The 16,204-nt window shown below is 43.7% G+C and overlaps 1 protein-coding gene across 1 annotated transcript; it reads left to right on the forward strand.

The window, feature by feature from the left end:
* Positions 1-344: 344 nt before the first annotated feature.
* LOC124668058 (glucan endo-1,3-beta-glucosidase 11-like) lies at positions 345-2,281 on the forward strand. The gene is made up of 2 exons (XM_047205266.1): positions 345-1,550; positions 2,126-2,281. Exons 1-2 carry the CDS (start codon positions 354-356, stop codon positions 2,204-2,206), a joined length of 1,278 nt encoding a protein of 425 aa, XP_047061222.1. The 5' UTR covers positions 345-353; the 3' UTR covers positions 2,207-2,281.
* The last annotated feature ends 13,923 nt before the right edge of the window (positions 2,282-16,204 follow it).

Raw genomic sequence — 16,204 nt, forward strand, 5'->3', positions numbered from 1 at the left:
TCTCAGTTGTAACTCATGAGTAGCACGAATCATGATGTAAATCAAATGAAGTAAAACTTAATTGAGCACGAATTAGTTCTCACCTAGCTAAGAACTGGCAAATCCCTAAAAAAAAAAACAGCACTGTAACACAGTACACAGAGAAGAAACGAGTGTAACTACGCATGCACAGATTGTACGGTGATCGAAGCATCGAGCGTACCAACGGCAGACACGGCACCTTCACGATGCCGACACAAAAACAGCAAAACCTCCTACGCTATAAAGCGCGCGATTCTATCATTCACTTATGTGGCTGTCACTTCCGACGTTGTCGCGAGAGCTTCACACTCCTACTCCGGCTGGCCGGTCCGATGGCATTTCGGCTCCTCCTCGCCGTGGCCGTTGGCGCGCTTGCATTGGATTTGGCGGCAGCGCTCGGGGTGAACTACGGGCAGGTCGCGGACAACCTGCCGTCGCCGCAGGACGCGGCGGTGCTCCTCCGCGCGCTGAAAGCCACGAAGGTCAAGCTGTACGACGCGGACGCGCGTGTGCTCAGCGCGTTCGCCGGCTCCGGCGTCGATTTCACCGTGGGGGTCCCGGACAACCTCGTCCCTCGGCTGGCATCCAACCCTTCCGCCGCAGCAGCCTGGGTCCGCGCCAACATCCTCCCGCACCTCCCGGGGACGTCCATCACCACCGTCACCGTGGGCAACGAGGTGCTCACCGGCACCGACACCACCATGCTCCGCTCTCTACTCCCGGCCATGGAGTCACTCCACGCAGCGCTCGCCGCGTGCAACATCACCTCCCACATCGCCGTCACCACCGCGCACTCCCTCGCCGTGCTCTCCTCCTCATTCCCGCCCTCCTCCGGCGCGTTCCGGCACGACCTCCTGCCCTACATCACGCCGCTCCTCGCCTTCCTCGCGAAGACCAACTCTCCGTTTTTTATCAACGCGTACCCCTACTTCGCTTACAAGGCCGACTCAGGCAGCGTGGATCTCGACTACGTGCTGTTCCAGTCCAACGCCGGCGTTCTCGACGCGGCCACGGGGCTGCGGTACGGCAACATGCTGCACGCGCAGGTGGACGCCGTGCGGACGGCGATATGCGCCGCCGACTACGGGATGGCGGTGGAGATACAGGTGTCCGAGACCGGGTGGCCGTCGCAGGGCGACGACGACGAGGCCGGGGCCTCGCCGCAGAACGCGGCGAGGTACAACGGGAACCTGATGAGGCTTGCGGCGCAGGGCAAGGGCACGCCGGGCGCACCAGGGGAGCCGTTGCAGGTGTACGTCTTCGCGCTGTTCAACGAGAACCAGAAGCCCGGCCCGGCGTCCGAGCGGCATTACGGGCTGTTCAAGCCGGACGGCACGCCGGCGTACGACGTCGGCGTCAAGGCGCCCACGATCGGTGGCTGGAAGGGTAGCGGCAACGACAATGGCAACGGCGCCAACAACGGCACGGGTGGTGGCGCCGGGCTGGTCGTTGCGGATGGGCCCGGCGAGACGGGCGGCGGTGTTGGCCCGGGCACTGGATACTACACCATTTCTTCTGCCACGCTCAAGGTGCCTAACTGCCTATACGTGATTACACGTCGTAATGCACATGCTTTGTTGCTTTGTGAACTTCGCCAATAGTTTTCTTTCATATGTCTGCCACTCTTGCGGCCAGGTTATCACGGTAATAGCTAGCAAACCCCGATTTGATAAGAAAAGTATAGAACTATGCTATCTCTGTTCATGCAACATACTAACTATATACTTAATACATGTTACCTTTAACTTCTAGCTAGTGTAAACTGCTTTCGTAGGAAGACCTGTTTTTGCATGTAGCTACTGTAATCTGATACTCTGATTAGCACTATATGAAGTTACCAACATGCACATTTGATTTTGAACATGAAAACTGATAAAGATGTCATGCTCATTTTGTTCTCAAAAGAACTAGATAATAGATATATTTGCTCATCGAATGGGCAATCATGTTTGGCACTTGCAAAAGCCGTGTGTGTTGTTTCGGCATAGTGGAGCAGTGCAGTTTATGCTAGTCCTCCTTTGCAAGCAATGCTTTTATTTTTCCCCTTTGGAATCACGCTCACTGACTCACTTTACTCCATATGGATGCTCTCCTCTTTTCACAGGTGAAACGGTGGCGGTGCACCGGAAGCTCACCGCTGATGGCCGTCATATTCCTCATGGTGTACGGTCTCTGTTGGTCATGACGATCTCGAGGCTGCACGTAGATGCATAGTATTGCAGATTGCACACAGGCTATTGATTCATTCATCATTGTTTTTTTCGTCCAGTTCGATCGCTTGATTCGTCTGTACGTGGCTGTGTAGAAGAAGAGATGTAGCTGATACAATGATATATACCATGTTGATGCTGTTGCTCGACATGATCGGATTCTTATTCGGGTGTTCGAATTTCTCCATTATTCCATTCTGAGTGTTTTTTTTTTTACCGTGGCTACCTTTTATACCATCAAGCACGTCAGTTATAAGGGTCTCATTACAATTTTTTAGAGGGATGAGAGAGGGGTCTATAGAGGAAGCTCGGGGTGGATACTTAGAGCATCTCCAGTCACGTTCCCCAAAACGCCTCTCAAATCATGTCAGATCGAGCGATTTGGGGACACATTAGGCCCTAAATTTGTTTTTTTTTCAGTTAGAGTATTTGAAAACACAATCAATTTATTAAACATAGCACACAAATAAATATATTTACTAAAATTATTTCAAAATTAAAATACAACAAAAAAATCTTCAAATCAAACAAACATTATCCTTTGGGCTAGATCAAGGTGCCGCAGCATTTGCTGATAATCCTTTGACCCTGCACAGATGCTCAACGATATCATGCTGCAGTTGATAGTGAACATTGATGTCACGTATCTCTACGCGCATGGCGAGAAAATCAGCAAAATCTGCATGCACCTCGCGTGATCAACCTCCGCAAGAGGGCCCTGACATTCATAGGGACTAACATGTGTCCTGGCTCGATTCTTGCAGTCATTCTCGATGATCATGTTATGCATAATCACACAAGGCTGCATCACCTCCCACATCTGGTCGTGAGACAATCTTAGAGCAGGTACCAGACAATAGCAAATTGAGCTTGGAGCACACCAAATGTCTGCTCGACATCTTTCCGACAACGCTCCTGTCGCAAAGCAAAGTGGCAACGTCGGAGAGTTTTACAACGGTGAGCCTAGAGTCGAGTGTCTTCAATGGCCGAAGGACATCTTGGGGAGTTCTATCTTTACAAATGTTCCAAGCAACGGCGGTGGAGGTAGTTGCCTCTTCATTTGAGCGAAACGTAGAATCGATGAGCTCATTGAAGGATCCGGAGGTGGCATTGTTCACCATGCCAAAGGAGCTGCAACAACTGACCAGGAGATTGTCAGTATCTTCATATTGACAGCAGAAAGGATAGTGAGTTTACGTTGAAATCTCCGCTTTTGTTAGCCAGGAGGCGGTGTCTTTTAGCAAGCCATAAAAAATATGTTGCACTTCAACGGGGTGATGTTCTTCCATCGCTTGTTCATCCTGTCGCAAATGCCTGAAAGAATTGACATAGATGTCTTTGTTCGAAAGGATTTGTTAGTTGCACGACAAAGTTGGGAATCAGCGCAATCCGACGCTAAGGAAACCTCACTAAGAGCTTCCCCGAGAGTAGTCATCTCCAAGCCAGCGACACTTTTTTTTGAGTCTTGGAAGTTATTACTACTGTAATGATCTCTCCTTATCATTTTTGTTTCGTTTTTGTGCCAAGAATAGCCTTTAATAGGAAAAATGTAAGATTTGAGGAAGTTGCTCTCCTGAAAACAGATTCTGTGTTGTTACATAAAAATTCGTAAAAATAGCCAGAGCGGAATTTTAAGCCGTCATTTTTATGCATACGCCCCAGGTTATTATCTAACTTTCGTTAGTTGACCACTTTTCGATATAAGCAACAGAGTATTTTCAAAAAAATCGATCTTTACCTGCTGTTCTGCTGCACTATTTGCATTTGCCTCTTAAATCTCTTTCTTTTTTAGTTCTTTTGATCAAAGACCTTTTTAAAATGTTGCTACAATAGCTTATGCTTTAATAGATGTTTGATATATGTTAGTACTGAACCCAAGTAGATTTGTTTATTTTTATTGTACTAATGCTGCTAATAAAGAATTGTGTGAAGTTTTTGTATGAAGAAAGTTTTCAAGTGTAGGGAAAGAAGAATGATGTAATGAGATGAAGAATGGACAAAAGCTTGACGGCGCGTGATGCACACGTCCGTTGGGAACCCCAAGAGGAAGGTGTGATGCGCAAAGCAGCAAGTTTTTCCCTCAGTAAGAAACCAAGGTTATCGAACCAGTAGGAGATGAAGGCCACGTGAAGCTTGTTGGTGAAGGAGTGTAGTGCGGCGCAACACCAGAGATTCCGGCGCCAACGTGGAACCTGCACAACACAATCAAAATACTTTGTCCCAACTTAACAGTGAGGTTGTCAATCTCACCGGCTTGCTGTAAACAAATGATTAAACGTATGGTGTGTAGAATGATGTTTGTTTGCAAAGAACAACAGAGAACAATGATTGCAGTAGGTTGTATTTCAGATCTAAAGAATGGACTGGGGTCCACAGTTCACTAGTGGTGTCTCTCCAATAAGATAAATAGCATGTTGGGTGAACAAATTACAGTTGGGCAATTGACAAATAGAGATGGCATAACAATGCACATACATATCATGATGACTACTATGAGATTTACTTAGGGCATTACGACAAAGAACATAGACCGCTATCCAGCATGCATCTATGCCTAAAAAGTCCACCTTCGGGTTAGCATCCGCACCTCTTCCAGTATTAACTTGCAAACAACAGACAATTGCATTAAGTACTATGCGTAGTGTAAACAATACAAATATCCTTAGACAAAGCATTGTTGTTTTATCCCTAGTGGCAACAGCACATCCACAACCTTAGAACTTTCTGTCACATCGTCCTGCATTCAATGGAGGCATGAACCCACTATCGAGCATAAATACTCCCTCTTGGAGTTACAAGTATCAACTTAGCCAGAGCCTCTACTAGCAACGGAGAGTATGCAAGATCATAAACAACACATATATGATAGATCGATAATCAACTTGACATAGTATTCCATATTCATCGGATCCCAACAAACACAATATGTAGCATTACAAATAGATGATCTTGATCATGATAGGCAGCTCACAAGATCTAAACATGATAGCACAATAGGAGAAGACAACCATCTAGCTACTGCTATGGACCCATAGTCCAAGGATGAACTACTCACGCATCAGTCTGGAGGCGGGCATGGTGATGTAGAGCCCTCCGGTGATGATTCCCCTCTCCGGCAGGGTGCTGGAGGCGATCTTCAGAACCCCCGAGATGGGGTTGACGGCGGCGGCATCTCAGTAACTTTTCTTGTATCGTGGTTCTCGGTACTAGGGTTTTCTCGACGGAAGGATTATATAGGCGAAGGGGCAGAGTCGGGGGAGCCAGGGGGTGGCCTCCCCATAGGTCGGCGCGCCTGGGGGCCTGGCCGCGCCGCCCTGTGGGGTGGGCCCCTTGCTGGCCGCCTCCGACTCTTCTTCGGTGTTCTGGAAGGCTCCGTGGAAATAAGACCGTGGGCTTTTGTTTCGTCCAATTCCGAGAATATTTCCTGTGTAGGATTTCTGAAACCAAAAACAGCAGAAAATAGGAACTGGCGCTTCGGCATCTTGTTAATAGGTTAGTGCCGGAAAATGCATCAAAATGATATAAATTGTATATAAAACATGTGAGTATTGTCATAAAACTAGCATGGAACATAAGAGATTATAGATACGTTTGAGACGTATCAAGCATCCCCAAGCTTAGTTCCTACTCACCCTCGAGTAGGTAAACGATAACAAGGATAATTTCTGAAGTGACATGCTACTATCATAATCTTGATCAATACTATTGTAAAGCATATGAGATGAATGAAGTGATTCAAAGCAATGGTAAAGATAATGACTAAACAACTGAATCATATAGCAAAGACTTTTCATGAATAGTACTTTCAAGACAAGCATCAACAAGTCTTGCATAAGAGTTAACTCGTAAAGCAATAGATTCTTAGTAGAAGTTTTTGAAGCAACACAAAAGAAGATTTAAGTTTCAGCGGTTGCTTTCAACTTTCAACATGTATATCTCATGGATAATTGTCAACACAAAGTAATATGATGAGTGCAAATAAGCAAGTATGTAAGAATCAATGCACAAAGTTGACACAAGTGTTTGCTTCTAAGATAGAAAGAAGTAGGTAAACTGACTCAACATAAAGTAAAAGAAAGGCCCTTCGCGAGAGGAAGCAGGGATTACTCATGTGCTAGAGCTTTTTATTTTGAAAACATGGAAACAATTTTATCAACGGTAGTAATAATTCATATGTGTTATGCATAAAACCTCCTATAAGTTGCAAGCCTCATGCATCGAATACTAAAAAGTGCCCGCTCCTTGTCCTAATTAGCTCGGATTTCCATGGATTATCATTGCATTACATATGTTTCAACCAAGTGTCACAAAGGGTACCTCTATGCCACCTGTACAAAGGTCCAAGGAGATAGATCGCATTTGATCTCTCAATTTTGATAGATCTCAACTTGAGGACATCCATACCGGGACAACATAGAAAACAGATAATGGACTCCTCTTTAATGCTTTAAGCATTCAACAACAGATAATATTCTCATAAGAGATTTGAGGATTAATGTCCAAGCTGAAACTTCCACCATGATACATGGCTTTGGTTGGCGGCCCAATGTTCTTCTCTAACAATATGCATACTCAAACCATTTAACTCATGGCAAATCTCCCTTACTTCAGACAAGACGAACATGCATAGCAACTCACATGATATTCAACAAAGGTGTGACAGGTTGATGGCGTCCCCAGATAACATGGTTACCGCTCAACAAGCAACTTATAAGAAATAAGATACATAAGCGACATATTCTTTACCACAATAGTTTTTAGGCTACTTTCCCATGAGCTATGTATTGCAAAGACAAGGAATGAAATTTTTAAAGGTAGCACGCAAGCAATTTACTTTGGAATGGCAGAAAAATACCACATAGTAGGTAGTTATGGTGGACACAAATGGCATAGGTTTTGGCTCAAGGTTTTGGATGCACGAGAAGCATTCCCTCTCATTAGAAGGCTTTGGCTAGCAAGGTTGTTTGAAGCAAACACAAGTATGAACCGGTACAACAAAACTTACATAAGAACATAATGCAAGCATTATAAGACTCTACACTGTCTTCCTTGTTGTTCAAACACTTTTACCGAGAAAATATCTAGACTTTAGAGAGACCAATCATGCAAACCAAATTTCAACAAGCTCTACGGTAGTTCTCCACTAATAGGTTTAAACCACATGATGCAAGAGCTTAAACATGATCTACTTGAGAACTCAAAACAATTGCCAAGTATCAAATTATTCAAGACAATATACCAATTACCACATGAAGCATTTTCTGTTTCCAACCAAATAGCAATGAAGCGGCTTTCAACCTTCGCCATGAACATTAAAAGTAAAACTAAGAACACCAGTGTTCAATATGAAAAAGCGGAGCGTGTCTTTCTCCCACACAAGGAATGCTAGGATCCGAATTTATTCAAACACAAACAAAAATAAAAACATACAAGACGCTCCAAGTAAAGCACATAAGATGTGACGGAATAAAAATATAGTTTCACTAGAGGTGACACGATAAGTTGTTGATGAAGAAGGGGATGCCTTGGGCATCCCCAAGCTTAGATGCTTGAGTCTTCTTGAAATATGCAGGGATGAACCACGGGGGCATCCCCAAGCTTAGACTTTTCACTCTTCTTGATCATATTATATCATCCTCCTCTCTTGATCCTTGAAAACTTCCTCCACACCAAACTCAAAACAATCTCATTAGAGGGTTAGTGCATAATCAAAAATTCACATGTTCAGAGAGGACACAATCATTCCCAACACTTCTGGACATTACCCAAGGCTACTGAAATTTAATGGAGCAAAGAAATCCACTCAAACACGATAAAGGAGGCAATGTGAAATAAAAGGCAGAATCTGTCAAAACAGAACAGTCACGTAAAGACGAATTTTTTCGAGGCACTTAACATGCTCGGATGAAGAAGCTCAAATTGAATGAAAGTTGCGTACATATCTGAGGATTACTCATGAATTTTTGCAGAATTTTTAGACTCTCCTACGGAGAGATCAACTCAAATTCGTGACAGCCTAAAAATCTGTTTCAACGCAGAAATCCAAATCTAGTATCAACTCTCTATCAAAGACTTTACTTGGCACAACAATGCAATAAAGTAAAGATACAAAGGTATTGCTACAGTAGTAACAAGCACCTTGACTCAAATATAAAACAAAAATTGCAGAAATAAAACAATGGGTTGTCTCCCATAAGCGCTTTTCTTTAACGCCTTTCGACTAGCGCGAGAAAGTGTAAATCAAGTAATATCAAGAGAAGAAGCATCAACATCATAATTTTCCTTAAAAACACAATATGTCGCAACAGGTATCTTAGATGCTCCATTATCTAAATTTCCCATAGTGGTACTAAGTCACTCCGGGCATAAAACCCGATACCCGAATCCCGAACCCGAAATTCCCGAACCCGAACCCGTATATCCCGAACCCGAAAAACCCGAGTACATATTCGGGTGTCAATTTCAGAAACCCGAATTTTATTCAGGAAATTCGGGTGTGAACTATAGATACCCGAGCAGCCCGAATATCCCGAAATCTAGCCCAGCTAAAGAACTTTGCCTTCCGCACACTCACAACGCAGCCCACTAGAAGCCCATCCTTAATGCACAGCCCCATATCCTCAAGGTCAACCACCCCCTACCTCTCGCATACGCACAGCCACAAACGAACAGGAAATCCTCACGCCAGCACGCCGCACACCGCCACAGCGCCATGCTCGGAATCCCCCACCTCGCCTGCGTCCTAGAGACCCTGGCCTCGCCGCCGTGGTCGCCGCGACGCAGTCACCCGCCTCCTCCCATCCCGCGTCGTGCCTGCGAGCGCTAAAGGGCGGCACCGCACCTCGCTGGCATCTCCCGATGCATGCAGTGCTGCAGCACCTCGCCACACCGTTCGCTTCACACGCCGGCGTGCACCCAACTTGTGCAGCTCCCCGCCGGCTTTCCTCACTTCTCTAGCTGCACTTCCGCTGTTCCGCATTGAAGAAATTTCTGAGATTATTTCTCTACTCGGGTAAACCGGGAAAACCCGAACCCGAACCCGAATTGTCGGGTACCCGAATCGTCGGGTTCCTATTATTTCGGCTTAATTCCGGGTGTCAGATTTCACTACCCGAATTTCAAAATACCCGAATTTCCCGTCCCGATATTTCGGGATTTCCCGAACGCCCAGAGTGAGTACTAAGGGTTTTATCAATTTTAAGCTCATAATGATTCTTTGGCTTAGGCCTCTTAGGGACATACATGAACTTTTGCTCCTTACCCACATAAGCTTTCTCCTTAAACCTAAGAGAAGAAAAAGTTGAACCCAAGGTTCCCATAGCTTCTTCAAGTTCACCAATCCTATGGGTTTGATTATCATGGATGCACAAGTTTCTAAGACATAAATTCTTTCATTAATTCCTCCTAGAGATTTATCAAGTTTATTAGTATTATCAAGTAATATTGCCAATTTAGTCTCAACACTTGGAAGATTTTTCTCTATGGCTTCCAACTTTTTCAGGACATCCTCAAGAGAGATTTCAATTTTAACTTCATTAACAAGTGGTATTCCAACTAGACTCTCAATAATGCAACTAGCTTCTAAAGCAGGAGTTCCTAGGAAATTACCCCCCCCCCCCCAAGAGTATGAAGAACATACATATTCCAGCTAGAGATACCAACATAAAAGTTCCTAAGGAGGATAATAGTGGAGTGTTTCTTAGTGCACCTATGATGAGCATCACTAATTCTATACCAAGCATCTTTAAAACTCTCTCCCCCTTGTTGCTTAAACGAACGAACTTCAACTTCAGGATTACTCATTTTAGCAATAATAAAAATAAATAAAGCAAAACCGAATTAAATAAAGTAAAACAAGTAACTATTTTTTTGTGTTTTTGATATAAAGAAATCAAACAAGACAGAAAAAAATTAAAGCAAGACAATAAACAAAGTAAAGAGATTGGGTGTGAGAGACTCCCATTGCAGCGTGTCTTGATCTCCCCGGCAACGGCGCCAGAAAAAGGTCTTGTTGCCGTGGGAGTTGGCAATCTCTGTGGTGTAAATTTTCTTCAGTTTCCCGGTAACGGCGCCAGAAAAAGGTCTTGATGGCGCGTGATGCACACGTCCGTTGGGAACCCCAAGAGGAAGGTGTGATGCGCACAGCAGCAAGTTTTTCCCTCAGTAAGAAACCGAGGTTATCGAACCAGTAGGAGATGAAGGCCACGTGAAGGTTGTTGGTGAAGGGGTGTAGTGCGGCGCAGCACCGGGGATTCAGCGCCAACGTGGAACCTGCACAACATAATCAAAATACTTTGCCCCAACTTAACAGTGAGGTTGTCAATCTCACCGGCTTGCTGTAAACAAAGGATTAAACGTATGGTGTGTAGAATGATGTTTGTTTGCAAAGAACAACAGAGAACAATGATTGCAGTAGGTTGTATTTCAGATGTAAAGAATGGACCGGGGTCCAAGAGTTCACTAGTGGTGTCTCTCCAATAAGATAAATAGCATGTTGGGTGAACAAATTACAGTTGGGCAATTGACAAATAGAGAGGGCATAACAATGCACATACATATCATGATGACTACTATGAGATTTACTTAGGGCATTACGACAAAGAACATAGACCGCTACCCAGCATGCATCTATGCCTAAAAAGTCCACCTTCGGGTTAGCATCCGCACCCCTTCCAGTATTAAGTTGCAAACAACAGACAATTGCATTAAGTACGTGCGTAATGTAAACAATACAAATATCCTTAGACAAAGCATTCTTGTTTTATCCCTAGTGGCAACAGACACATCCACAACCTTAGAACTTTCCGTCACTTGTCCCAGATTCAATGGAGGCATGAACCCACTATCGAGCGTAAATACTCCCTCTTGGAGTTACAAGTATCAACTTGGCCGAGCCTCTACTAGCAACGGAGAGCATGCAAGATCATAAACAACACATATATGATAGATCGATAATCAACTTGACATAGTATTCCATATTCATCGGATCCCAAAAACACAACATGTAGCATTACAAATAGATGATCTTGATCATGATAGGCAGCTCACAAGATCTAAACATGATAGCACAATAGGAGAAGACAACCATCTAGCTACTGCTATGGACCCATAGTCCAAGGATGAACTACTCACGCATCAGTCCGGAGGCGGGCATGGTGATGTAGAGCCCTCCGGACGATTCCCCTCTCCGGCAGGGTGCCGGAGGCGATCTTCAGAACCCCCGAGATGGGGTTGATGGCGGCGGCGTCTCAGTAACTTTTCTCGTATCGTGGCTCTCGGTACTAGGGTTTTCGCGACGGAAGGACTATATAGGCGAAGGGGCAGAGTCGGGGGAGCCAGGGGGTGGCCTCCCCATAGGCCGACGCGCCTGGGGGCCTGGCCGCGCCGCCCTGTGGGGTGGGCCCCCTGATGGCCGCCTCCGACTCTTCTTCGGTGTTCTGGAAGGCTCCGTGGAAATAAGACCGTGGGCTTTTGTTTCGTCCAATTCCGAGAATATTTCCTGTGTAGGATTTCTGAAACCAAAAACAGCAGAAAACAGGAACTGGCGCTTCGGCATCTTGTTAATAAGTTAGTGCCGGAAAATGCATCAAAATGATATAAAGTGTATATAAAACATGTGAGTATTGTCATAAAACTAGCATGGAACATAAGAAATTATAGATACGTTTGAGACGTATCAAAGCTCAAGCTTGGGGATGCCCCTGCACCCCAAGACGTATTCAAGAGGTACAAGCGTCAAAGCTTGGGGATGTCCAAGGCATCCCCTCTTCATCAACAAAGCAACATGTCATCTCTCTATGCGCTATATTTTTATTGCTTCATACGCTATGTGTTGTTCTTGGAGCGTCTTTTTTTGTTTTTTTTGTTTAGTTTAGTTTAGTTTGCTGTAGTATATGTTGGATCCCGACACATTTGTTTTGGAGAAAGACCTGCTCCTTTTTAATTGCATAGAACGCTCTAGTTTTCACTGTTAATATTCTGCGAGTGTTCTAGTTTTCTGGTACTGCGTTTAGCTCTTGTTCTTTCACTTGAATTTTGTTCAAAGCTAGTTAGTATTTTTTATTTATGTATGATTATCTCTCTGGTCCATAATGAATTTCATCTCTGAGAGTTATTTCAAATAAGTTGATTGGTGTTGGATACGAGTAAAATATTTCATGCTTATAGTGATGCAAAAGGAAGCATATCTAGACTGTGGCATAGACTTTGGCATGTCATGTTGGATGTTATTCTTGTCATATGCTTAGTGTTTATTGTTGTAGCGTGACTTGTTTCACATGGCTGAGAGTGCATAATGTGTCATTGAAAGAATCATGTGTTGTTTCTATCATAAAAGCATAGTATTGTGGTATTTCTTTTGATGCTTTATTGGGTTGACTTGGCGCATGCTTACACCATGTTATGAATATAACCAGTCAACTAAAGCCTCTATGATCATTTAGTTTTTGAATTTTAATATCACTTTATGCTTTGATTAATAATGTTTTGTCGCTATGCATGATTATGGCCATTACTGCTCTCTTAGTTGGTCGCTCCCAATCTTTTGCTAGCCTTCGCCTGTGCTGAGTATGATCTCTACTTGTGCATCCAACCACCATTAAACAAAGTTTGCCATTTGTGTCCACCATATCTACCTAATAGCATTATTCCTATTCCAATTAATTTATCATGTTTTTATCTTCCAAATTAAATCTTGGCATGAGAAAATTAGTCGGTAAAGCTCTCACGAACTTGATGGCACATTTACTTTCTTGTACTTAATAAGTTTGATCATTGTGCCTATCTTATGAAGTTTATATGTTTGCTAATTGCGAGTTGGGAGTTAGTAGAACCATGCTGAACCATGCTTTCATGGGGAACACTTTTGACATTGCACTTATATTTAGTTGATGTCATGTTCTTTTGTTTATGGATGCCTAGCGGTGCGAAATAAAATGGAAACTTAAAGTCCATGGAGTTTGTATATGAGTTAGAGAAACGCCTGAGCCGCTAATCTAAGCCATGCATCATTCATGGTGGAAATTTACAGCTAAGCCATAGTGAGAATTCTATGAAGCATTTGCAATAAAAAGCTATACTCATAGCAAATAAAAAATTGTTGAGGTGCTCACTGTCTGTTTGTCTTATCATTTTGGCATGGGATTGCTCCACAAGAGTACCTTCATATCATTGGGCAAGAGGTACCCCGTTGGTGGTTCTCAATGATACATGTATACTTACAATGACAAGAACTTATTTGGGACCTAAGTTGAGTAGCATGACGTTTAGGTACTCGCATTCAAGGGGCATGAGATTTTCAACTTGTGATTTGCAAGCATATATCTCATTTTTTTTGACACAATATATCTCATTTTTGACTCACATTAATTTTAACCATTCAAGATGCTTATGATAGGGGTAATGAGAGCTCAAAGCTAATAAGTACCATACTTTTTGGAAGGTTTATAAAACTTGTTTATCTTGCTTACTCTGCAAAGAGTCTCTCTTTTACTATTATGTTGAGTCTTCATCTTCTACTTTATGCACCAATAAAGAGAGCATAGTTGTCATTCTTAGTGCAATGTGCATAGTCCCAAAATTATTATTGATTGATCCATGATTGTGTTGTTGCTTGCTCTCAAATTACTTGTATCAAGTCACCCTCTGAACTTTGAAGGTGTCCTTGCATTTATGGTTTGCTATTCGATAAGGAAATGTTGAGTACCACTTTGTTATGTTTACTCTATGATCATAAACACACTGTTGATTTCAATGCACTATTATTCATGATCCTTTGTTTGAGTTACTCTTCATTCTATAACATAGTTGCTAAGTTCAATTGAATTATATATATCATGCCTATGTTACAGTACTTAGATCCTAGCTCACAATGCTTTACATGCTTGATCAAGATTGTGTTGACTTCATGTCACCTCAAAAATTATTTTTGTTATCACTTACCTACTCGAGGACGAGCAGGATTTAAGCTTGGGGAGGCTTGATACGTCTCAAACGTATCTATAATTTTTGATGCTCCATGCTTGTTTTACACCAATTCATATATGTTTTGTTTACACTTCGTTGCACTTTTACATGATTTCCGACACTAACCTATTAACAAGATGCCACAGTGCCAGTCCTTGTTTTCTGCTATTTTTGTATTTCAGAAAAGTTGTACAAGAAATATTCTCAGAATTGGACGAAACAAAAGCCGAAGTCAATATTTTACTGAAACAAAGACGAAGTCAAGAGGGGGGTCGAAGAGGCGTAGCAGGGCGACCAAACCCACCCTTGGTGTGGCCTGGACCTGGCCCGCGCCAAGGGGCGGTCTAGGCCCACCAGGCGCCCCACCGACCTAAATCCTCTTCCTATTTATACATCTTCTCGGGAAACCCTGGATACCCGAGCCTCCATCCACGAATAGTTCCGTCGCGGCCGCCATCACATAACCCATCTCGGGGAGTTCTGAAACTCTTCGCGGCACTCTGCCGGAGGGGGAAATCATCGCCGGAGGCATCTACATCGCCATACCCGCCTCCGAAGTGATGTGAGTAGTTCATCCCTGGACTAAGGATCCATAGCAGTAGGTCTTCTCCACTTTGTGCTGCATGTATCGATCTTGTGAGCTGCCCTACATGATCAAGATCATCTTTATGTAATCCTATATGTTTGGTTTGCTGGGATCTGATGAATATTGTATACTATTTTGAGATTGATTATATATTCATGTCATATGTAATTTGTGATCTTGCATGCTCTCCGTTGCTAGTAGAAACTCTGGCCAAGAGGACACTTGTGACTCCAAGAGGGAATATTTATGCTCGATAGTAGGTTTCATGCCTCTAGTTTTCTGGGAGAGTGACTTTATAACTTCTAAAGATTGCAGATGTGTTGTTGCTACTAGGGAGCAAACAACAATGTTTTATCCGAGGGTAATTCTATTGTTTACTTTACACACATTGCTTAATGCAATAATCTGTTGCTTGCAACTTAATACTGAAAGGGGTGCCGACGCTAACCTGAAGGTGGATTATTAGTCATAGACGCAGTTAGATTACGGTCTATGTATTATGTTGTAATGCTCATATCAAATCTCATAGTAATCATCTTGTCATGTATTGGTAGATATTCTATCAATTGTCCAGCTGTAATTTGTTCACCCAACATGCTATTTATCTTTATGGAGAGACACCTCTAGTGAACTGTGGACCTGGTCCTATTTCCTTTACTGATAAATTCACTGCAATCCTGTTCTGTTTACTTTTACGCAAACATCTCCTTCCATTCGATACGTCTAATCCTTTGTGTTCAGCAAACCGGTGAGATTGACAACCTCACTGCAAGTTGGGTAAAGTACTTTGGTTGTGTTGTGTGTAGGTTCCCTGTGGTTGCTGACGCCGGTAGTGTGCCCTGTCACTAGTCAGCTAGCAACACCTTCAGAATTCACGCATTTCTCCTACTGGTCGATTAAACCTGGGTTTCTTACTGAGGGAAAGCTTTCTACTATGCTCATCATACCTTCCTCTTGGGGTTCCCCAACAGTGTGAAGTCGGCGTTACGATAAGCACCATCAGGGGACTAAGGTACTAGGGATGCCATGGCGAAGGAAAGATGCGACATTGGCATTTGCGCACGTGACATGCGAGAAGATGACGTGATATTTGCTAGAGGTAGGGGAGTCAAAGATCTTGGTGTCCATCCAAAAGGAGGAGGTTTCTCCATTCCCAACCTGGGTGTCGTTGCCTATTCGACGGTACTCCACAGGAGGGATCCTCATGGAGGGAAGAATAAGTAGGGGCCATCGGGCGGAGAGTCCTCAAGACGGTGGTACGCGATTTACCCAGCTTCGGAACACCTCCTCGATGATAGGGCCTACTGCTGCTTGTCTGGAATTATCTGGGCGCTTTCCCATTGTTACAATGAGTTGTGGTTGTGCCTTTAGGGATCCCGGGATCCGGCTTATAAAGGCGCCATGATCTAGGGTTTCTACGGAG

This window comes from Lolium rigidum, chromosome 1, assembly GCF_022539505.1.
Source record: "Lolium rigidum isolate FL_2022 chromosome 1, APGP_CSIRO_Lrig_0.1, whole genome shotgun sequence".
Lineage (NCBI taxonomy): Eukaryota > Viridiplantae > Streptophyta > Magnoliopsida > Poales > Poaceae > Lolium > Lolium rigidum.

What these genes read in the sequence shown, in the direction of transcription:
- LOC124668058 (XM_047205266.1), top strand. Translation starts at nt 354, where the DNA reads ATGGCATTTCGGCTCCTCCTCGCCGTGGCCGTTGGCGCGCTTGCATTG. An exon ending in TTTCTTCTGCCACGCTCAAG is followed by an intron (nt 1,551 to 2,125) that starts GTGCCTAACTGC and finishes CTCTTTTCACAG; the next exon opens with GTGAAACGGTGGCGGTGCAC.